This window comes from Adelges cooleyi, unplaced genomic scaffold (assembly GCF_023614345.1).
Source record: "Adelges cooleyi isolate 19-005CV unplaced genomic scaffold, UGA_ACOO_1.1 ACOO_flye_CR_arks_rails_tigmint_CR_PRNA_376, whole genome shotgun sequence".
Taxonomy (NCBI): domain Eukaryota; kingdom Metazoa; phylum Arthropoda; class Insecta; order Hemiptera; family Adelgidae; genus Adelges; species Adelges cooleyi.
Window position 1 is genome coordinate 11826239 of NW_026096053.1, and position 24729 is coordinate 11850967.

Genomic DNA, 24729 nt, shown 5'->3' on the forward strand with positions numbered 1-24729 from the left:
ATTTTTAGCCTTAAATAATAATTAAAATATATTTGATTTAGATTCAGCATTTTCATTGGATTTTATGTACAATAGAACATTAGAAAACTTAAGAAATTCATCTTTCATATATTTTCCTTCCTTTTTCAAGTAACACTTCATAGTCATAAAAACAATGAGTATTAGCAGTTTAATTTGTTCTTGGTCTTTTGAACAGCAAAATATGAGGTTCTGGAAACGAAACAAAAACAAATTACTAATAATTATTAAAATTTAACCTTTAGAGATTGGAATATGTCTTCCTTTAGGAGATTAGGATATAGGCAATATCTTAATCGTATTTGAATTTAAATTCTATGGCATACTTCCTACGGAATGACTACTTTCCTACTCTTATTTACTTGAGTTTTCGTTAAGCTTTAATACATTTTTAAATTGTTTTTTATTAGAACCCAACTAAATTAATCCAAAATTTTAAAAATCCATTCACTAGAAAAGATACTGAGACTTTTTGCCCTAAAAATTTAACAGTAATATTCAACTATTTACTCGCTGCTATAATACATATATTATTAAGAGAACATGATAATATCAATGAGTAATGTTTTACTCAGTCCATAGTGGTCCCAGGTATACATAATATTATAGAACAACAAATAATAATATATGTATACACTACTTAAATATAATTATAAGCCAATAAGAAACTTAATAAAAAAAAACTATAATTAACAAACGATGAGTCTGCACTGGAGAGATAAATAAGAGGCAATACATGAAGCAATAATTTTCTATTACATGTAAAGTAATAATGTGACAAAATTGTTTAGTTTGAAAATCAAACTTAATATTATACATGTTTAAACCCAACTAAATATGCAAACAAATACATTTTACAGTGCCTTTTAAGGTTTAATTGTTTTGACCGAGAACTTACCAGGTTCATGAATCATGTAATGTACCCATCCTTTACTTTGCTGTACGCCAATTGATCTCCATTCGTCTTCCGACAACAAATGTGTTTTAGGTATAGTCTTAGCCATTTCCTTTGGTAAAACTACATGTCTATAAAAATACAAATTAAAAACATTTAAGTCATAAATTATAAAATACAATGTTTTACCATTGTTAATGTTTACTACAAGTATAGGTTTATGTAAAATTTAGCATACACTTGAGTTTTTAGAGTTATCATTATTAATCACATGATCACAGATGTTTTTTAATGAAGAGTATGTCAAATTTAATGGAGCTTGTAGGTACATTTTGTTTTTGTAGGTCTACATGGAATACTTGATAATCACCTACTATATTAATAGTTTAATTTTTATATAATATACAATTATAATGTATACAAATGGAAAAACCTCTAATTAAACATGTTATTACATTTTATGTTATTCTCCCAATAAATATGAAATGATAATAAATAAAACCCAACTCCGATGAACATTTAACCTTAACATAACCAAGATTATTAGACCCCATAAATCTTCAAAAACTTTTATCAAAACAATTATAAATTATAATAAAATAATTTAAAACTAACATATTGCAATGCAGCTCGGCCTCGGCCTAACTAAAGGGCCTCCAAAAAAATATGATTTGTAAATTTTATAGTTGTTTTCCCCTAGCAATTCCTACATATAGTGTTAAATGCTCGGGCCCGGGTGCCTCTGAGGCATTCAGAGCTTCAGCACAGCTGGAGCTCCTAAACATGAGATATATGTAATAATATATAGAGAAAAAATGATCAATAAGAAAAACTTTTACACTTATGTTCTCTCTATCTTCGAATTAAAATTTAAAAATGATCAAATTTTAAAAGAAGTGACAAAATATATATTTATTATAAATATAATATATTCGTATCACCAGACACAAACACTTGCAGTGTAGATTAATTAACAACGATTTTGCAATTCCCAGATCAAATGTAATTATACGTATTATTTGTACTTCATTCCACCAACCTGTATTCGTATTTGTCGTCGTAGTATTTTTCCGAATAATATATTTGTTTATCCGACATTGTCGTGGCCAAATACTGACAAAAACAATTATACGTGAAAATTAAAAAACACAACTAGGTAAACAAAAAAAACCACATGCGACGTGATTGCTGCAAATGCGGTTTATCACTTAGCGGAAATATTAAAAAACTGATATTACATTAAAATAAATACCTATATAAGTATTTGCTTCCCGGTTCTCACTACTCGGATATTTTTTTTTGTAATTACTAATGATAAATACTAAAACCCAGCAGATATTTATTGGCCTGTTAGTCTCACAACAGATAAACCATACAAAACGTAAATAATTCCTACCGAACTAAGGAAATAATATTATTATATAAGTGGTAAAGTTAAAATCAAATGAAAAACACTCCGACTGCCTAGTACAATAAAATATGAACGTGAACAATAACATACTTTTGGCGGTTGCAATGTTTCAGACTGACTCGGGCCGCGGGGTTACCGATTGATGTTAGAAACGAGTGACACGACCATAACCGCTTCGTAGTTCAGCCTTCAGTTTTATAACTTCTCAGCTGGCATTCGAAACCCGACACGGTGATTAATGATAACAATTTTTGTATTTGTTTTCCAACTATTTTTTAATAACTAGATTCAATGAACTAATAAATATTTATTGAATATTCATTCATAATAATATTTTTTTTAACAAGGTTTTTTGTAAAGTTTAACGAAAATCGCTTGTACACTTTTGGTTTTTCACCACATCATTTTAATACATTAAACACAATAGTACTTAAAAAAAAAAAAACTCAATAATTAAAAAAATAAAAAGTATTAAGTACACATAAAAAACATAACATATAACTTGATACTCTTTGATTAGAGTTTATGAAACAATTATTTACTTCGTAAAGTACTACGTAAGCGTAAAAACAAAGCATGTTTTGACATATTAGATTCTCCTGGTATATATTTGTCATAAAAATTCTGGACAAATTCTTCTATTTTGAATCCAAATTTTTGATAGAGAAATAATGCAGAGTTAGTAGGAGATACATGCAAAGTAATATCTCTTGTCATACAAGTCTGCAAGAAGAAAAAAAAATTATATGGGGGGGGCATAAAATTATTATGGATAACAAATAAAATACCTGAATTAAATGGTATAACATAAATGTAGCAATACCGCAATTTGTCCAGTGTGGACGTGTGAATAAAAATGTTATATAATTTTCATTGGTACTTATATCAGGTACCATAAAACCAAACCCGACAACTAAGTTCTTGTACAGTGCGACGACACTAAAATCCGGGTATAGCAGACTGTCAGTCACTAGTAAGTGAATAAACAATAATAAGGTAAAATTTAAAACCCGTATTAAAATATTTAAAATTATTTTACGTTGTTTTGTTTATAATTAATAACTTCAATTACAGTTGACTTACTGTCAATACCAGGCCAAAAATGTTCCCTCGCTAATAAGTTAACAGAATTAATATGTTTTGCTCGTACATAGCTATAGTCAATTGTTTCAGTTTCTGTACCGACAGGCAATTTGTTTTTAATTTTGTAGTTTTTTCTTATATCCTTGAGCATTTGCAACCATAAGGGTTTGGTGTCTGGATCTTTAAAGATATAAGGCTTCAAATATCTAAAAAAAAATGTATTTAAAATAATGAGTTTTCCGTTTTAGGTAGAGTTCTGGGAACTGTAGCCTACTTAGCATTGGACTTTGGCTCGTTTCACACGAGCAACTTTCTGTGGTGCCACAGAGAAGACACTGTGGCGCCACTGATAAAAACACATTGTTTTGAATTGATGGTTTCACATGATGTCGCGCCACAGAAATGGCGCACCACAAACGAGTCTTGGTGGTCGGTTAGGTTAGGTTAAGTCACGCCACATTTTGTGATACCACAGAAAGTGGCTCGTGTGAAACGTGCCTAACACCTAAATATCAAATTTTACAGGTTAACGAAAAAATAAAATCATTAATGTCTATGGGAGTGGAATTTGTTCATGCTGAATAATATACAATAAAATATGGATGGATGTATTATATCAATCAATACCTTTTGTCCTCATAATTTAAAAAAAAAAAAAAAAGACTTTTTGGAATTACGCCATAGGCTGACTAAGGTGGCAATTTTTTTTTAATTTGTCAACCTGTATGGCACAGTTAATTAAAGACCATCAAACATGATACTAGAAATATTTGATTTAATTCCTAAATATAGCAGAGTAAAGGTTGTTCACCTCCACAATACGCAAAATCTACTTATTTCTTCTAGCGTCCATAGTTAAGGAAACTAAACTAGGAAGTTTTATAAAATAAAAATCAAAGTAATTCATTGTTACCGATGAGTGTATGGACTAATGATTGTTTTTGGCTTGGAACCGCATAAAAGGTCCTTCAGAAGTACAGTACTAGGATCTTCAGTTTGTTCAACAAAATATTCTTTGGTACGCCCCTACAATGAGGATAAGCAATGTAAGATTAGGTAAGTAATATATCTTCCAACTTTTAGTCTCCTACTAGAGTTAAAATGTTCTCTTACTTGATATCGATTAAATATATTCAAATACTGCCGAGAAGGAGATCGAATTAATGCCGGTCTAGTGGGTGAGGGTAAGTTATTATGAACAGCAGGTTTGCTAACATTAATACAACTTTTGGCGACTCTATTATTAGTTTCAAATAATGGACTCGGTGAACTAGGATGAACGTCATATACTGTACAAATTTCAGAGTCCTTTTGAGGTTTGATTTCAGATTGGCTTGCATGTTGATTAGAACTGGTATTGTACAATTCATTATCGTCCAATTTTCTAAACAAAAAAATAAATACATATTAATAATAAAACATTTCATGAATTCAATTGGCATGTTTTTTTTTTTATATATAATATATAGTAATATATATATTACTCTTTTAAACAGTGTTCACTTTGATAATCGAGAATTGGAAACAGTCTGCCCAATTCATCAATTTCCATTGGAGATCCACTTATATCATTTTCTAACAGTAATTTTGTAGGTGTACATTGGTCAAATAAATATAAATCTTGGTTTCTTTCATCGACCGTATGAAGAATATTCTCATTTTCTAGTCTTAGAATTGATATAAAGTTAAATTTTATAAATCAACAATTGTAATATTTTAGCAGATAAATTTTAAATGAACTTAATAGTTACTTTATATGTTGTATGATATTGGGTTTTTCAATATCAGATTTAATCATATTTTGTTTCGTAGAACTATTTACATCCTTAGTTTTTGATGAAAGATCGTGATTTTGTTTCTTCTGATTTTCTAACAAAGCATCTTTAAGTAACCTAATCGTAACAGGAATATTGATTAATCGCCTATAATTACAAGGTTTATTTAATAAACAAATATAAAATTAAACTATACAACTTACTCGGTTGTTAAATCTATGGCATATAAACTGCAACTTGATAGCTTGTTATTAACATTTATCTTTTTTAAATATGTGTTTTTAGATTTATTTGAAAGAGCGGAATCTATATCTAACGACTTATTTAGTTCGTCATAATCTTTTTTCTCATCAATTATCTAAAAAATAATTATTGTTTAACCTATTAATAGTGGCACCCATACGATTTACACAGCATTTTTTGAAAACAACTCGCTGCATATAAATGTGCAAATCTAGCAGGATTATTCTCGTTGATTATCAATACAACAGGCAAAATAAAAATTTTCCACACAAGATTAAAATTAGTGCAAATGCCACGGCGCACTGCTAACGGGACTTTTAATTGTGTCATTTGCTTACTTCATCATTAGTTTCATATGGCAAACAGTAATCGTGTTCTTTCTTAAACCATTTGTTAAAATTTATAATTTTCTTAGAACGAATTCTACGTCTTGTAATCGAGTTGATATTTCTTTTTGGTTTTTTATTCATCTTTCCATATTATAGTAATAAGTTAGGTTCCTAATTCCATATCTAAAACAACGAAAAATATCTATTAAACTCGGTGTCATTATCCAAATTTAAATAACGAATTGATATTTTAAACGTATTTACATTTGTATGTAAACTCAAAAGAATGTTGATCGTGCTTAACCCAGTGTCAAAAAAATAATAAAATGCCAAATCGAAAGGATATAATAGAGGATTATTATATTGCCTATTAACGTGAAACGTACTATAAAAACGTATTATTATTATAATAGATTAATAGAACACGTTTTTTTCAGAGATACGCCGCCCCCGGTTCCGCGTATGGCCGAGCTCAGAACTACTATCATTGTTATTAGTTACGTTTATAATCAATGATTTACAATAACAGTGTAACAACCAAAACTCGATGCTAACTTCATAAATTAGCGGCGTCAAGTCTTTGTGATAAAAAATTGTATGATGTGGTTTTTTTAAATTCGCTGATAATTGATAACACTAGTACCGTAGTCTGTAAGCAAGTACACATCATAATATAATTTTCCTCTGTGATTCACAACTGCGAGACTATAATTATTAACTGTAAAAAAACTATATTTAGGCAACCGAGATAGTTTAATTGAAACACTTTATAAGTTACTTTAATTTATTGATATGGTGAACTTCTTAGATATTAAGTATGGTTTGTTTTTCATGACGTTTCTGTTCGTCAACTGGATTGAATGTAAGAAACTGGTAATATTCACTTTACAATTAATAATATACTTTAATTTTCTGATTTTAACAGGTGAAAAAGTGGAATATGTTACTTGTGGCTCAGTTGCCAAATTGTTTAATTCTGATCTTAAAGTGAGACTTCATTCTCACGACGTTAAATATGGGGCTGGCAGTGGCCAGCAATCCGTTACAGGAACAGAGTTAGCCGAAGACATAAATTCACATTGGGAAATAAAAGCAGCAACCAAAAAAATTTGCAAAAGAGGGTAAATTTTTAATATAATTGTATTTTATTAAATTAATAGTTAATTGGAGTTATAAAAATCCATAGTGAGCCAATAAAATGTGGGGACATTATCAGACTTACACATTTGACGACAAAAAAAAATCTTCATTCCCATTTATTCAGTTCTCCTTTATCTGGCAACCAAGAAGTCTCAGCCTATGGCAATAAAGGGGAAGGTGATTCAGGAGATCACTGGTTCGTCGATTGTGGAGGAGATTTTTGGGAAAGAGATGATGACGTACAATTAAGACATGTAGACACTGGAGCGTAAGTATAAATACTATAAATAAATTAATATTTTCAGTATAAGTATAAATATTGAGTATAAGCACAAATACAATTTTAAAAAAACATTGAGTATAACTAAAAGTGTAATCTAAAAATGTTTAATTTGTATCATTGAAATATATAGAGTGCAGAAAGTCATTTTCATACATTGTTTCACAATATAACATAAAAAATTATAAATTTATTACTTTACATTATATTATTTATATTAACTTTTGTTTGCGAACCATTCATGACCAACTGATTCCAACCTCTCCTCAATTCATTGATGTCTGTCACACAAATGTTCACAATAATGAAACACTTATGTAGAATTTCTTTTAAGTGTCTCTTGAAATTAGTTTCGATGTGAACAACTTATTCTAAGCATTTACCTTTTTTACTGATCCAACTCTTGAATGAATTCATAAACTAATTGTGAAACCACATGTTTTATAGAATATAACAATTTTTGACTTGTATATTTTACATTCATTCTTATAGGGAACAAATAATTGTTGTCAAAATAGTTTAATAACATTATAAAAATATTTTATGTTATGAAAGTTTTATTAAATTATTGAAATATTGTAATAATATTTTAACAACACTTTTAAAGCACAGTACAGTCGGCATAAAATATTTAATCCTTTTTTTTCAACATTAACATTATGTCCTGTATAGGTTTAATCTCATGAACATTAACACGTTAGTTTATTTTGGTGTTAAAGTTAAACTAGTTTAGCTTAGCAAAAACTTAAGTTACAACTTTTTAATGAACGTGTTTCAAACGCTGTTTATATGTATACTATATTTAAGCAACTTGCTAAAATTGAATAAATCATAGTTTAATTTTTAAAATAAAAGATAAATAAATTTCTATCACAACTGAACTCTTATGAAACTGTTGAAATTGTTTTAGGTATTTAATGGCTTCCAGTTTGTCATACGGACGACCCATTAGCGGTCAAAGAGAAATTGCTGCTGTCAAGAACCCTGGGCCATTCTCTACACATTGGCGTGTTAAGGAAGGAATTTTTATTCATACAGACGAACCAGTTGACTTTCATTCAGATTTCCACTCCGAGCTGTAAAATATCTTTACAGAGTATTTTTCCTAATTATACATATATATATATATATATATATATATATATATGTATGTCTGTATATTTATTAGACCAAAATGGTTATGACTTGGATAACCATTCCTTTTTTTGTGTCGTGTATGTATAAGGTTTTTCTTTTATTTCAATAATAATAATAATGGTAAAATTATTAGAGAGGGGAAAATATTAAGAACTATTTGTTTATCATTTATATTTATTATCACATACAATATAATCCTTGTACACGTTAATTGTGATTGTAAAAAAAGTATCAATTAAAAATAATTATAAAACGATTGCTTGTTGTTGGTAACAGTGTTTTTTGTTAAGCAATTTATTTTTCATCATCATTTTACATGATAAAATTTAACAATTAATATTGATTTCTGCTTTTGTTTTTTTGAAAAATATTTATACTCCGTTAATAGAGTTATTTAAAAATGTAATGATGTATAAGTAAGTCTTAACTACCACCAAAAAATATATTTATAAATAGTTAACACAGTAATTAATTCATTTATGACATAAAAAACTTTTCTTTTTTTTTAATGTTTAATTCAGTCTATTAAATTAAAAATTACATTTTTGATTATAAAAACTATTCCAAAATGGATTTTGAAGTTTAATAATACACTGTCAATCACAATTGACATCTATATGACAATATTGGGTTTATTGCCGATGATAAAAGCAGCAGAAGTTTATAAAATATTTATACATTTAAAAAACAATCAATAATATATTTATGTATTATTCTTTAACAATTTACTCTGTAGTTCCATCAGCTTCCTGAAATCAACATAATTTTAATTTTAGAGACAGCTAAACATTTATATACTATGTTCAATGAAATTTAGAAAATACTATTAAAATAATATTATATTTTATAATTCACGAATTATAAAATTCAATGTCTTTGAGTTCATATATTATGAACTCTAAGACTAATATTTAAAATAAAATTAGGTTTTTTTTTTTTTAATGTTTAACATATTTGACATTCTCAATTACTTTGTATATAATTAAATATAGAAAAGAAAAATGTGTGTATTATTTTAAAAGATGATTAATGTTTATTATTACCTATGTACTATAAATCAAAGCATTCATATTTCATTTATATCATTAAAAAATCCCATAACCACACCATGTTAATCATATCCTTTAAAAAACTGGCAATAAATCTAATACTTTTTATTAATACTTGATTATAATGAAAACTTTTTGCACCAAGCTATTTTTTTTTTTTTTTGTGTGTGGGCAGTCATTTTGTTTTACAAATTTATCTTTGTAAACTAAATATGTTTGGTTTTAAAAATAACAAGAATCGTATGTTTATATATTATTACTGAAGTATTTTTATATAGATATCAATTGGAACTCAAATAATGATAGCAAGAATAATATAGGGATAAAATACACAATTAAAAATTAAATTTTATTTAACAGTTGAATCAATGAACAATATTATAATGAAGAATATGCAAATGGTTGTATGATTATCATTTCAAACTATATTGTGAAAGCGATTTTCCATGCAAGTTTATGTGATTTACAAGTTAAAATAACATATTATGGCTTAAATTAAGGCTTACAATTAATTGGATGATTAAACACATTTGTAACCAATAGTTAATATATGGGCGATCCGTTTAAAAGCGGGTAAAAGGCTTAGATTTTACCTTGTTTAAATGTTTGAACGCAAAAGTCGCACAAATTCCAAGACCGAAAACTAACAAATACGGCACAAATTTGAAGTTCAAGTGTGGTTTCTTTCTCATCAGAAAAGATATCATACTTAATTTTTTGTCTGAATATGGCGGATACTTTGCTCTAAAACAAACAAATAAATTGTAAACAAAAAATCTTTGATACACATCAATTATTTTTAAAAATACTAACGATGAACACGATTCTCCAATGATATTGAAATCCTTGACAAGTACACTTTTACGATGTGTAAACGTATCAAATGAATTTTTTCCATGGTATGCTCCCATTCCGCTGAGACCGACACCTCCAAATGGTAAATTTTCAACTGAAATTTTTAATTAGTAACATACATATAAGATAAATAAATAAAAAGTCTGTCCATTAAGTCTTGTCCACCCCAGCGAGCAAATAACCAGCACTAAAAAACAAAGATGTTACAGCTAAATATTGTAGTAGCACATACACCATTCGTGACAATATCAATATTAGATGGACTGCTGTGCATTATCTAGTCGTAAAATGTTCGTGTAGCAATTTGAGATTTTACTTCCTATTGTGGACAAAGCGCATTAGAGCTTTACATTTTTAGTAAGCCTGACATCATGCATCAATAATATATTGTTATAAAAATATAAACCCAAATATTTTTAATGAAAAAATGAGGTTTTTAAAAACGCAGTCACTTTTCTGAAGTATCTACCGAACCGATTTCAAATTTTTTTTTTTTTTGTTATATAGTTTAACATCATTTCTTATTGGGGCTAAAGACTGATTTATTATTTTTATTTTCAAAAAAATTTATAAGCATTTATGTTTTTACTTTTTTATAGTAAATCTAACTAGTTTTCTAATTGCTAAATCAAAAATCGGCCTTTGAGCTCCCATAGAAAAAATAGTAAGCTTCAATAAAAAAAATAAAAAATTGAAATGCGTCTAACAGATACGCCAGAAAATGACTTCTACTAAAGTCACTTTTTATCTTAACTTTCGCCATAACTCGGGAATAAAAAACTTTTTAAAGTATTATAATTAGAAAAACTTAATATAATTTCACCTTGAAATTAATTGGCATATTTTAAATGGCTATAAGAATAATTTTTGTCAAATATTGCCTATCTTTTGGCCTTTAATAAATAGCGCTTTCTGTTCCCCTTACCTCAATGAATTAGATCAAACAAGTAAGTATACACCCGGCATGCACAAATATACATAAGCATATATTTAGTTAATCAAACTGAGTTGGCGAAAAAAAACCCAACCTAGCAGTTTTTTTTTTTTAATGAACACAAATATTTGAAAAACTGATTTTATTGGCATACCCAAAAAAACCCAACTTAAAATAAAAAAATAATTAAATCCGCTAAATTTTGTTACTTTTAATAGAATAAGAAAAAGTGAGAAACTGATATTTGTGTTACTATTGTGATTTTTAAACTACAATCTTGCAGTAAGTGATATTAAAATTGTGATGTTAGACGATTGAGTGTTCAAATAATAGAGAAATTGTTGCAGACCTAATATTAATAGATCTCACAGCGAGACGTCATCAGACACAACTTTGGATGATCTTAACCCATAAAATATGTATTAGAAGGATTATGAAATTTACCAACAATAAAGTTTTAACATTTAAACATCAACTTTTTATTACATAAAATTCTGAAGCAAAAATTATTAACTGAATTTAAGCAAAACAAATTTTATACTATGATATATTTATGAAATGGAACCTATGTGGATACTCAGTTATGTATCAATCGTTCATTTCAGGCCTGCAACTTTTGCAAAATGATTCCAAAATTAGTTTATAAAATTAATTAAAACTGAAAACCAATTGCAATTGCACACAAACACACACACACACACACACACAAAACCATTATTACTCACCAGCCACATGAGTAATAGTATCATTGACACAAATTCCACCAGCACTCACATTTTTGATTACACTGTCAATAGTTTCTTTGTTTTTCGAAAATATGTATAAAGCCAATGGACTATGATTTCTGCACAAATTTAGTAAATAGTATGTACTATAAATAGTAAATACCATCGCCATAAAATTCATTTGGCATTTTTCAGTACCATTCATTTGGCCATATTTTGAAAACAAATACTATACAAATTTTTTAAACTAACTCTATCGAAAAACATAATGTTATGTGTTTTTGATATGTAACAAACAATATTGTAATTCGTCTTTTTAGCATATCAGTTATTATGGTTAGTCATCGTACGTAACAAACAATACTGTAATTAGTCTTTTTAGCATATCAGTAATTATGGTTAGTCATCGTACGTAAGCCAGCACAAAATTTAACATGAATTAATATTTATTTTCAAGTAACTTAAAATGTACATAGAATATATTATTATTAAGACTACGCCACTGAATACTATTGATATTAATTCTAAAATATATACAAGCAATGTTACAATGTGTTATTTTTTCATAGTTTAATTAAGCTAATAATTTGTAGTAAAGTAGTTTGCATGTAAATGGAGTTATTGTTATCTTTAAAAATGTATCTTTTCAAATTACCGGCATAATGGCTACAAGTGTCGTTAACGACAAATGATCCACTAGATGTTTGTCTCATTAATAAATTCTGCATTTCTTGGTCAGATGAGAAACAATATAACGTTAATGGTTTACTCCTGAAGTATAATAAAACATAAAAATTTGTTATTTGCCGTTTTCAACTTTAATTATTTGTTTTCTGAATTTTCAAACAATTTTATTCTAAATCCTTTCGTCTTATCGTGTTGAAATAAAAAAATGTAGTTTTCAAGTTTTCATTTAAAGTAAATAAACCCATAAAGTAAAAAAATTAATAACTCTGCCAAAGTCATTTTCTCACTATATGGATTTTTATAAACCATATGGAATATGCTATGTAATTAACACATTTTTTTTTACAAAATATTACCTGCTATTTATGTAATTGATTGCATCATATGCATTGTCAACAATCATAATTGGTAAAATTGGCCCAAATATTTCTTCTTTCATTATGGGATCAGTCGGTTTCACATCGACTAATACTGTTGGTTCAATATATAATTCTTTTTGGTCATGTCCACCACCAATAGCAATTGTTCCACTCGTGTTCATTAATTCTACCAATCGCCTAAAATGTAATTAATAAATTATATTTATAGTTTAAGTATATAAACGTTAATCAAACATACTTGTAGTGTTTTTCAGAAACGATTCTACAGAGGTCGGGAGAGTTTTTCACATTTTCAGTATACCAAGCTTTTAATGTATCTTTAACTTTAGCTACAAATTTAGTTTGAACTTCTTTTGTACACAGTATATAATCTGGTGCAATACATGTTTGTCCTGCATTGATACATTTGCCCCACATTATTCGTTTAACGGCAATATCCATATTGGCTGTTCCGTCAATGTATAAAGGACTAAAATAATTTTATAATTATAGAAATGGTGAAATTATTTAAAACTAAAATATATATATATATTTATTCAATACCTTTTACCACCTAATTCTAACGTGACGGGAGTTAAAAATTCATTAGCTGCTTGTCTTACAATTTTTCCAACTGCAGTTGAACCAGTGTAAAAAATATAATCAAATCTCTGTTTGAGCAGTTGAGTAGTTTCATCAACTCCTCCCAAAACAACTGGGAATGCATCCCTGCTTATATACTTTGGCACAAGTTCGGCTATTAATTTTGCAGTAGCCGGCGCTATTTCTGATGGTTTAATAACTACGCTGTTACCAGCTGCTATAGCACCGATCACAGGCAACAAGGTTAGTTGCAACGGATAATTCCAAGCTCCAATTACCAATACGACTCCATAAGGGTCTTTATGAATTAGAACGTCATCCAAAAAGTTAATGAGTGGTTTATCGGGCTAAACAAATTTAACAGAACATTAAATTTAACAATAAACTCTGAATTCAGTATGAAAAAATGTATATAACATACATGCTCAATTTTTATCCAAGAGTCTAATGAATCTAAAGCATTTAAAATTTCATTTTTTAAAAAATCAATTTCGAATATAACTGCCTCTTGTTTGCTCTATATACAAAAAAAATATACACGTATAAACATTTTTAGAAGTTTCACATGTACATATTATCATAGTTAATCAAATAAACCTTTCTCAAATCTGATGCCAACGCTACTTCAAAGTCGGAACCGTTTTCATTTAAGAGTTTCAGAAGTTGTCTTAAGTTATGTTTTCTGAGATGTAATGACTTTGTTTGATTGCTGTTAAAAGCAGTCCTTGCTTTTTCTACAATCTACATAAAAAATAATAGCACAAGTCTTTAACTATACAAAACTCATATTAGATAATATATAACAATTATGAAAACATACGTCACCAAAGTCAGCCATTGTTTCATTTACTGGTAAACCTAAAAATACAAACAACATATATTAAACGTTGGTAGTTTATTCTCAGAGTACACAGTTGCTGTTTTTTTTTTTGAGATGAATAAATAATACTTTTTAGTACTCCGCTATAAAATTAAAAAAAAAAATACTATTCAATTTATAAAATTGTTCAATTATAAATTCTGGGTAAAAAAGTGATGTGCATCAAGTGTTGAGCGTAGAGAGTAATGCGCCCATAGGGTCCATTCTGTCATAGAAAGTATACATAATTTAAACTTTTATACTTACAGTCAATAGTTTTTAATACATAGATCTTTTTATTTATAAATTTGTTATACACATTTAGTTAAAATGAAAACTTTATATTTATGGAAACAGTATTTAACTCCGTGTCAAGTGACGGATACACAACGTGGGACTTTCGAATAACTGATCGCAAAAAATACGTTTAATCCAATTAAGAATTATGTATAAACTATTTTCTAAACAACCTAACGAGCAACACTAACAGCCTCACCGCTCACAAGGTGCAACAGTGGGGACAGAGACAAGAGTAACAACAGGAACTAGGAAGTAATATTGGCAGGCCGACGTCATTGGCGCCACACCGACTTTGGCCCGTGATTACGTAAAAGTGATAACACGGTGTTATCACTTCTTAAATACTATTATGTTTGCCAGATTAATTTACCATTAATTACAATAATTTATGTCTGTTATGAGCTGCTGTTAATCATATTATATAGATAGTAATAAGTTTACGGACATTTAAAATACGACAATATTACAATACATTGTTATTATACATTGTTGTTATTAAATAACGAAATGGACGCAACAAAAATACATGATTATTATAGGTTTGCATCCAAAATTCAATTGCTAAACAAATAAATGACATCAATTTTTTAAATTTAATTTACGTGTTTACTGTTAACATTTATCTACAAACGTTATTGCATTTGCTATTTAGTTTGGTACGTGAAAAAAAGCTATATTGATTTGGTATTATTAATTATTATTAAACATTTAGGTAATAGATACACGACAAAATATATATAATATTTATCGCTTTATGATAATTTAGGTCTGTTCTGTGTTATTACTAAATAAAATAAACAAAATTACCCTGTAATTTTAAAATTATTAGGTCTAAGAGTTTTATACAATTTTTTTTTTTAAAGTTAAAAAAATTAACTTCGATACTTTAACACGGAGAACTTTAATAGTGATTTTATGTGTGTTATGACCACGAAATTCGGTGAGAATTATATTCATTTTACATTGGTGTTACTTTGTGACAGGGCACACAATGCTTATTTCCTAGGTACGTTTTTTTGCATTTTTGTTACGTTATTACTTATAAGTTAACACGTTCAAAGTACCACAACTACAAGTCATCTCGTCGGTTGGCAATCAACGTGTTAAGTTTTATTAATTGTTTTTAGCTTTTAAATTTTATTGAACTCTAAATGTAATGGTGGACAAAAACACAAGTGGGTTAGGTGGCTGGTGGTCATAACTCTCCCCGCTCCTGAAATTGACGACACAGGACATTTTTTGTTTGCAATTTTTAAAAACTGTCTCATCACGCTATAAATTTATCACAATCATTAATCACCTTCCGTAAACCTAACCAGTAACCTTCCTGTGACTGATACATGACTGGCAAACGGTTTCTAAAGATTAGCTTACTGCAGTTCTGTTCAAATTTAATTATGCCTACTTGCTGGAATGATAATTTTAGTAGTTACTTGTTGTTATTCCAATCAATTTAGTAAAAAACTGAATGTTAAATTAGGATACAATTTAGTCTTTAGATGTAATGCAAATAGTACATTCTTTTTTTTGTACAGTCAATAAAAATATAATATATATTTTGAACCATATTAGTAATTTTTGTTATTGTTTTTACAAGTCCAGTCGATTTGTGTATTGTTTGTACAAAACAACATAATGTGTTTTTAATGTGTTGTTTTTATAGTACCAACTAAAATATTTGAGAATTTTCATTAATCTTTTCGTTTGCTTCGACTTAGTAAGTATTTTTATTTTTCTTCAAACTTTTGTCAATATTCTATCGTTATTACTAATACTAGAAGTCGTAAAAACGCGAAACGAGTGTTATTTATGTCCGATTATCAGCGACAATGTTATCGACAGGTCAATTATATTATTTAATGGGAACTCGCTCAGTATTACTTTCTTTAAAAACCGATTATTGAAAATGAAAAATTCAAACGATAATTGCAAATTTTAATTTTTACCCAGTTATTGACTTAGGAAACACGTCGTGTTTACATTAAAAAAAAAAACAAAGTTGATAGTCTTATTCCGTAAAAGGGGGTGAGGATAAAAATTTTCTAAGTGTTGAAAAATATAGTAAAATATGAATCTACAAGTATAAGAAATTATTTTCTTCTTCAAAATGTTCATATTTTTCGAGAAAATTAGTGCTTTACACATCAGATGGGTCACCCTGTATAATTAAATATATATTTATATATACGTACTAAATAGTATATACAGAGTCTGGATTATTAAATATTTTTTCACTCGTATATGCCAACCATAAACTAGTTTTCCTTCCGAGTTCTGCAACTTTATAAAACCTGAAGTATTGAAGGGCATTGCGATCGACCAGGTCACACACACACACACAATGAAAGGAATTGTATTGACATGGATAGTAGAGAAAAAAAAATAGTTTTTTATTATATAATAAAAAGTCTTCAAAAATATCCACTTAAATAATATATAAACTGTCCAGTGTCCTTCGAGGGGTGTCTTTTATTTTATAACGGTATAATATGATATCATGAAAAATTAATGTACATTCGTGGGGCATCCTAAATTCTATGCATTACAAATAGCAAAAAGGGGACAAAACGTAATTGATATGTCATCGGATTTCTACTCCTCTACTTTAAATGGTACATGTTCTTTTACAAACGAAACTATAATCCATCAAACCGTAATAGAAATAATAACCGCTGATGTTAGGGTTATGCACAAAAAGTTAAAAAATCCAAGGCACGTCCTTTTTCTGTACAATTTTTAAAATGTTTAAAAATTAAAAAACTTTATTTCAAAAAAAATGAGCAATGACCACTTCCTATATCATGTAAACGGTATATTTTTATTTAATTAAATAGCATTGTTATTTACTTATATTAAAGATAAATCTTTTAATATAATACAATGTTAATGTATGAATCCTTAAAAAACGTTTAATGGCAATTACTTGAAAAGAATATTGCCTACAATTATTACGAATGATGTTATTTTTTAAATAATGAAGTAATTTATTTACACAATTTGCTACACGGAAGTATAAGTATTATGAATAGCAAAAAAATATATCGTGTTGTCAATAGTGAATAATAATAAGTTGAAATATAATTAATACCTGTCAACGAAGCCGCGGTGTTGTTGCTTGATGGCGTTGTGGGAAATTCGTGGATGAATTTATGAGACACGCTATCTAAAAAAAAGTATGTAAATAAATATCACTTTTAGTTATTGTTTACAACGCGAACACAGTATAATGAGCATATAGTAATTGAAACGTTTGCTGTTATTGTAATGAAAACAAAAGTTGGATTATTTGACTGCAGGATATTCTATAGAATGAAATGAAAAACCGGCTCAACCCACTAACACTACACACTTATCCCAGCGAGCATGCGCAAAATACGCAGTCCTATGTTTTCATACAATTTCAAGGGCAATCTTGATAATACCAGTTGGTATAGCAGAATTTATAATAATTACATACTCCTTATAGTTAAATATGTTTAATTAAAATATAATAAAATAATTGAACGAAGGCTAACTACATGCATTTATTAACTGAGAACCTATACTAAAGCCTGATTATACCTAATTAAAATAATACTGAATTTGATGATTTGTCCATAGTAAAAATCATTATATGTAACAAATTTACGGTACCAAAATCAAACTATCACAAATAGCAAAACAATATAATTGTTTTCAAAAATTAAAGTTTACGGAACACAACAAAATATTAGAATATGTTTGGAGAACGTAATAAGGAACAATGTTACAACTTCCCTCTCCCCCTGAGAAAATTTTAACAAAAAACGTTATAATTGTATTTGCTCTGAGAACGACTTATAAGTGATATAACTTATAAGTATATTATACATTTCATTTTTAAATACCTAGAAAACGTTTACCCAAATAACTTTTATCATATATTTGTATTCTAAATTTGTATATATATATAATTATTACCTATTTTTTATTTATTAATTACAAGAAATATTTAAAAATTGGTCGATTTCTTTATTTTTAGGTCCACTGGGTTCAAATTCGGTATCGATTTTAAAAACAACCATCTACATCATTTTTGGGAGTGATGTTTACTCATTGTAATATAACGTTCTCGGAGCAAATAGATTTAAAACGTTATTCGTCATATTATGTCATAACGTTCTCGGTTTATTTCAAAAATGTTGAAAAATTAAAAATATCTTGTCCTAAACTCTAAAGAAATCACCTTGTGTACCTGAATTTCAAGTCAAAAAGGACCAACCTCAGTTTTTTGCCAAGTTTTTATTTTCTATAAGGCTATGTTATATATTTATGCAAAATTGTTCGGTCTGGGAATGCCATTTTTCCCCCTTTAGGAAGGGTGTAATAATTAATTGTTTAGAAGTCTAACAAAAAGTTTGACGAAAATTCTCCTTTTTGATCCACGGTACAGAAATAATTGCTTATTCTCAACGCTAATGCTTTCCTGTTTCTTTTTTACAAGTTACAACAGTCATTACTAAATTTAGATGAATGTCGTTTGAACGAATTCTTAACATTGAAAACCAATATTTTTATTATAGTAATATTAAATACAGTAAAAAATAATCAATGTAACCGTATTATATTAAAACCAAATAAAATAAAGGTGAACAACAGCTATAAACATATTATTTTATTATTTATTTAAATATTATAATTTATACCCGTTGTCGTTTCCGGTCGGTAATATAAAAACGTGATAAGGGAAAAGCATATTAAGCTATGTTTACCTTCAGCCGTATTTCAATAGCGTACCCCAACCAAGGTTTATTTAATTTTAAACCTATTAATATACTAACTTGACAACTACTTCACAATAACGTATGCGCTACTCCCAATAGAACTAAAATTTTCATTTTTAATGAACTTGAATTACATTTGTAACGTGATAACAAATTTCTAAATTTCTAGTAGTAGATACGATTATTATTCAAGTTACTAGTAATGCTGAAAAAGTTACATTAAATGGTATAGACAGCAACGAGAGTCGAGACTCGAGATGGCTCAACTGACTTTGTGATTTCAGATTACCTATACCTCCGAGTTTGTAAATATTTAAAAAATAATATGGTCTCCAGACCGTTTATCGAATCCACATTAGAACCCTTATTAAATATTACAGACATATTTTGGGAAACGTTTTAGTTTTAAAAAAAACTTATATTGAAACAATGCATACATAAATATTTGAATACATATTTAAGGATGACGTGACTCATAAGTATTCTGTCTGCAAAAACAGAAAATCAATATATTTTTATTTTTTTATTATACCTATTCGTATTTATTAAAATTAGTTAGCGAAAATTTATTTTTTAAATTAAAAAATTATTCTATCGCTTTCAGTGATTATTTTAACGTTCAGTATTAGTTTTTTTATTTTTTACAGTTTAAGTAAGTAAACTTAAATTTTACACTCAAGGTCGACAGGTTTTGCCAATTGTAATAAATGTTCTACGTGAACACAGGCGATTAAAGGTACTCGTATTACGCAAGTAGTAGTATGTAAATTATAGTTTTTGAAATCCTGTACTAATCTATACAAGTAACTTAATAGCTAATGACGTTCTTTTTAAATTACATTGAAATGTTAAGTTCCAAAATTGTATTCAATTATCGTGTTATAAATTTATTTTTTATTTCCGAGGCCCGAGGGAACCCCAAGAAGAAATCCCATTTAATTTAACCTACTTAACTTTAGAAAATAGAAATATATTAAATATTAATCTCATACTTATTATTATATAAGCCTTTTATATAAAGGAATTAAATTGTGAAATTTCCCAAGAGTATAATAAAACGTTGAACAATCAACTTGTTAACTATGCATTTATTATAGTTATTATTATAAAAGCATTGTTACTGTCTGTACAATAGACGTCCTGTGAATTATCTGAGGTCATAGGTAAAACGAACTGTTGACTAATGTATTCATGACATAACGTTAACGAATTTAAAATAAAAAGTATGTTCAATAACATGTACATTGTAGTGTAAATTATTATTATTATTTTTTTTTTGGACATGGATTTAAAGAAAGGATTTCCGATTACACTAAATAGGTTAAAGTATATAAATATAAAATAATATAATATTAAACAGGTGTTTTTTTATATAATGTTAAAAATAGTTGTTTAAAACTGGCTGTCAACCAGTCATCATTTTTAGTAAAATATTCTTAACTTTAAGTTATGAGTTTAAAAGTTAGGACGGGGGGTAAGTGTACTAGTTGGAAAGTGCGCGCAGATAAAAATAATACTAAACTTCACTTTTACTTCTGCTTTAAACTTGAAACTTATCGACCATTTAAAATGTTTACTGCATTATTCTCAATTTAAAAAGTTATTGAAATACCACTTACCATTTAAGTTTCAAAAGTTGATGTAAAAATAATTAGTCTGAGAGTGGGGTAGGAACATGATAATTTTTGGAAAATTGAGATCACATTATAAAAAAAAATTATGAAAATAAAAATTTCAACTATTAATAACTAAACCCATTGAGATATTGAATGGTTCACGAAAAAAAAATCACTCTATATAGTTAATGACCAGATTAATTTCATAAAAAATTCATTTTTGCGAATATGTTATACTTAATTTTTCTAATTGTTTTATCAAATAAAAATGTTTAATATAGAATAATCACAATTTGAAAAAAAACAATAGCTTCTAAGTTCTAGCTGTCGCATATAAGCTAAAATATAAACGCATATAGTTCGCGTTTTTTATGTTTTGTGTGACTATTATAATTAAGTACCTATTTATTTACTATCGAATAATAAGTTAAATTCATCTTGCGATTCTACAATCTATTCAACCAGTTTATTGCATTAAAATATAAAATTAATATTCATCTTAACAACTATAAAAGATAAAAACAAGTCTAGTTTATTTAAATTTTAAACTCGTAACAAATAGTATTGCTTAAGTATTAATTCAGATGTATGGCGATCGCGGACCGACGTGATTTACAAACAAGTCAATAATATTTTTATAAACTGTCTATAAATAATAAAAATTCTACGTCAATATTATATCATTATAGCTTACAATATGATATCTGTTACCTAAATATTGTGTGTTCAACTTTGTTCTTTGAACGTTTTTCGTTTACAAACTACAACTAAATATATGTTTGTGATAACAAGTATGACTGAACGGTCATTCGATGTGAAATAAACACAACCTTTTTACTTATATTTTTATATGACTGTAGACACTACTAAAAATATATGTATACAGTTCCAGATTTTCAAGTGCATTTTGGTTTATAATACTTTTAAATACTTTGACCTACTTAATGAATTACAATAAAACTTATATTCATTTGTAACACTGCTACGCTTTGAGATAGAAAACTGTTCTTTTTTAACTAATATCAACTTTAAAACACTAACTTTAATTTAATGTACAATGAGAGTAATATTTTTTCTTATTAATTTTTCTTTTTTAAAACATCACTGTTTTCCTCCCATTTCCAAAAATGTACAATATTATGTTCTGGAATTGCCCTTCATACTTTATTGATCATTTAATTCAATTTTAACATAAAATTTTCTACTCTCATGATAAATAGTAATTTATTTATATGTACTTAATTATAAAATTATAGAGATAAACTGAAGTTATAAAGCTATACATAAATTGCAAGCATTACAAATAATAGAGTTTTTACCAATGTATTGAAGTTAAAACAAAAACTCTTATTATTAAATCGAAAAAGGTTGCTTAACACAGTGATAAATCCTTTTATAATATTGTTTAATAGTTGACACATCAAACACTTTTTTTTAACCTTTTTTAAAATAACTATAATCTATACTTCTTTTTTATGTTAGTTCTAATTCAAGCACGATAATTTACCAATAATACTCGACTAAAGTCTATTATTTAAATTAATATTTAAAAAAATATACCTACTTATTTAAGTGGTCGTTGCATACATGTTAAAAATACTATTTATAAACGGTTTCTCAATACTATTCTTTGGGACAGAGCATAGTGGGGTCTAGCCTCGAGGTCACTCGAGGTCTAAAGAATATCCCATATCATTTTTAATTCAATTAGAATTTAATTCAAATGTGTATGCTAACGAGTAATGGACTTTAAATTGGCTTTAATAGTTAGCTGTATTTTGAAAATAAAAACATTAATTGTGTCAATATAGTCGAGATCATTTCAAGCGATCAGTCCTGTACAGATTTTTCTTTTATCAATTATTTTTGTTATTTTTTTGTGTGAAAAAATGTTTCAAACCGACCGCAATTCTCCGTTCAAACCAATGTCACCATCCCTGATCCCATAAAACTTTTAAAAGTTCATTGACCTCATACACATTTCTTTTTTGTAACGTTGGTCTCACCCAAAAACGTATTTTATTTATTTTGAAGATTTAAATAAATATATCCAGCATTGGTATACCTTCCTCGTCTTCGATATCTCTTTTCAGATTCCACATTATTATTTAAATTTTTTAAATTATTTAATTTTTTAAATAAAAACGAACGAACCAATAACAGAAAGATCGCACTTCGAAAGCAGACTAAACGACTGTGAATGGATAACTAGTATAAAATTATATAAAATACATTTTTTAAAACAATCTTTTCAGTATGTATAGATAAAAACAAAAACACAACACAAACATAGTATTTGTTTATGATTTGTTGAGGTTTTTTGTCAATTCAGTCTAGACAAATGTTTTTTACAGTTTTGTTTTGTTTTTTTAAAACCTTTGTGTGGACCCGGCTTAACGAGTTACTTTGTCTGATTATGTGGTGCGTTTTGAAAAACTCTAAATCAGGGACCGAGATTTTTTACAAAGTTTGTCATATAATTATTATATATCACGTAGTACACTTCCGACACATCGATTCAGATTTCAGGTCTTAACAATAACAGCCGAAGTCGAATATATTACACATTCAATTTGTGTAGGTACACGGATATGCCTTTGTTGCCAAAACAAAAAGTATTCATGAGATGGTCGTTTTTGTTATGGATATGTTATTAAGTGGATATTGTGTTTGGTTTTGAGATCGTTTGATCGATAGACAACAACAATAATATGCATAGGAAAAACGGCGACAACAATAGATTCTTCTATAGCTGTTGTACTTAGTGTTGCGTACAACATGTTTAAACTGGAGACACAACACTCGGTGAAATCTAGTATTGTAATGCGATTGTATATTTATAATATACAAATTATAAATCTGCGACGATAGAACATAGATGATCTCCGACCTCGCAAACGATCTATCCGAGAAATGGGTTAAACACACACTACTAGTCGCGACAATACTATTTTTATATTGTACCTACCAGCAGCTGACGCAGGTTCAAGGGTTTCGCTGACAATGACCTCGGTAAGATCTTCGTCCTCGACAGCGGGTCCAATGGTGATGGCGACGGTGTCCACGTGCGACTGTGGTTGTGGTGACTGGCCTTTGGACAACGATTGAATCAAAGGAGTTGGCGTGACGGCGGCTGACATGGTTATAAATTGTTACTTGTAAACGTTATCGCATGTTCTTTGGGCGAATTGAACGCGTGCGATGCGCGATTGCGCGGACGGGCAGATGTGTTCAATGTTAATATCGCACTCGGGAGGAGTTATCCATAAGGACGTTTAAACGAATAAAAAAAAAAACCGAAAAATTCGGACGAAAACGGCACCGATGGCGATTCGACCGGTTTGAAGAACACAACGAATTCGAATGATCGACGGGTAACCGCTCGTGGGAAAAAACGATCATCACATGCTTGCGAATTTGTTTACAACGATGACAATATTGGCTGCGGCCTAGAAGCTGAGTCGCTCGGCAACCACATTCTGTAAATTATCAGTAATAAATGAAGGAGCGCACACCCGTCGTTTGGAGCTTTGCCGACGTTTAATTCAGGGCATGGGCATATCAAGGTCATCGCGCTGCCCATATAATATAATATGTAATAACACATGCGTTTACATGAAACCTATAAACACATAATAGCATCAAACATGTACAGGTAACTTCATAGTAAAAAACTATCTATTTATGAC

The 24729-nt window shown here is 28.3% G+C and overlaps 4 protein-coding genes across 7 annotated transcripts; 1 reads left to right on the forward strand and 3 right to left on the reverse strand.

The window, feature by feature from the left end:
• Positions 1-121: 121 nt before the first annotated feature.
• LOC126840262 (cyclin-dependent kinases regulatory subunit) lies at positions 122-2409 on the reverse strand. 2 transcript variants are annotated; one of them, XM_050575892.1, is made up of 4 exons: positions 2166-2409; positions 1953-2026; positions 917-1044; positions 122-210 (listed from the first exon to the last, which is right to left on the reverse strand). In XM_050575892.1, exons 2-4 carry the CDS (start codon positions 2009-2011, stop codon positions 170-172), a joined length of 228 nt encoding a protein of 75 aa, XP_050431849.1. In that variant the 5' UTR covers positions 2012-2026; positions 2166-2409; the 3' UTR covers positions 122-169. The 2 variants fall into 2 exon arrangements, with proteins under 2 accessions (XP_050431849.1, XP_050431848.1); XM_050575891.1 differs by lacking the exon at positions 2166-2409 and having other exon boundaries at positions 1953-2155.
• Positions 2410-2830: 421 nt separating this feature from the next.
• LOC126841139 (uncharacterized) lies at positions 2831-6237 on the reverse strand. The gene is made up of 10 exons (XM_050577455.1): positions 6019-6237; positions 5764-5937; positions 5386-5540; positions 5159-5299; positions 4892-5074; positions 4521-4791; positions 4321-4433; positions 3408-3613; positions 3113-3294; positions 2831-3047 (listed from the first exon to the last, which is right to left on the reverse strand). Exons 2-10 carry the CDS (start codon positions 5893-5895, stop codon positions 2859-2861), a joined length of 1572 nt encoding a protein of 523 aa, XP_050433412.1. The 5' UTR covers positions 5896-5937; positions 6019-6237; the 3' UTR covers positions 2831-2858.
• A 148-nt stretch (positions 6238-6385) lies between these two features.
• On the forward strand, positions 6386-8515 carry LOC126841140 (stromal cell-derived factor 2). Its single transcript, XM_050577456.1, has 4 exons — positions 6386-6616; positions 6680-6875; positions 6941-7162; positions 8085-8515. Exons 1-4 carry the CDS (start codon positions 6547-6549, stop codon positions 8254-8256), a joined length of 660 nt encoding a protein of 219 aa, XP_050433413.1. The 5' UTR covers positions 6386-6546; the 3' UTR covers positions 8257-8515.
• Positions 8516-8783: 268 nt separating this feature from the next.
• On the reverse strand, positions 8784-24505 carry LOC126841137 (aldehyde dehydrogenase, dimeric NADP-preferring). Of its 3 annotated transcripts, none has more exons than XM_050577454.1 (12): positions 24009-24505; positions 17771-17845; positions 14344-14381; positions 14121-14264; positions 13945-14040; positions 13485-13870; positions 13180-13410; positions 12918-13118; positions 11875-11993; positions 10174-10309; positions 9954-10104; positions 8784-9060 (listed from the first exon to the last, which is right to left on the reverse strand). In XM_050577454.1, the coding sequence occupies exons 1-12, from the start codon at positions 24178-24180 to the stop codon at positions 9037-9039; spliced, it is 1773 nt and encodes a 590-aa protein (XP_050433411.1). In that variant the 5' UTR covers positions 24181-24505; the 3' UTR covers positions 8784-9036. The 3 variants fall into 3 exon arrangements, with proteins under 3 accessions (XP_050433411.1, XP_050433410.1, XP_050433409.1); XM_050577452.1 differs by lacking the exon at positions 11875-11993 and adding an exon at positions 12530-12645 and having other exon boundaries at positions 8809-9060; positions 24009-24493; XM_050577453.1 differs by lacking the exons at positions 11875-11993; positions 17771-17845; positions 24009-24505 and adding exons at positions 12530-12645; positions 14650-14908 and having other exon boundaries at positions 8807-9060.
• Positions 24506-24729: the final 224 nt, after the last annotated feature.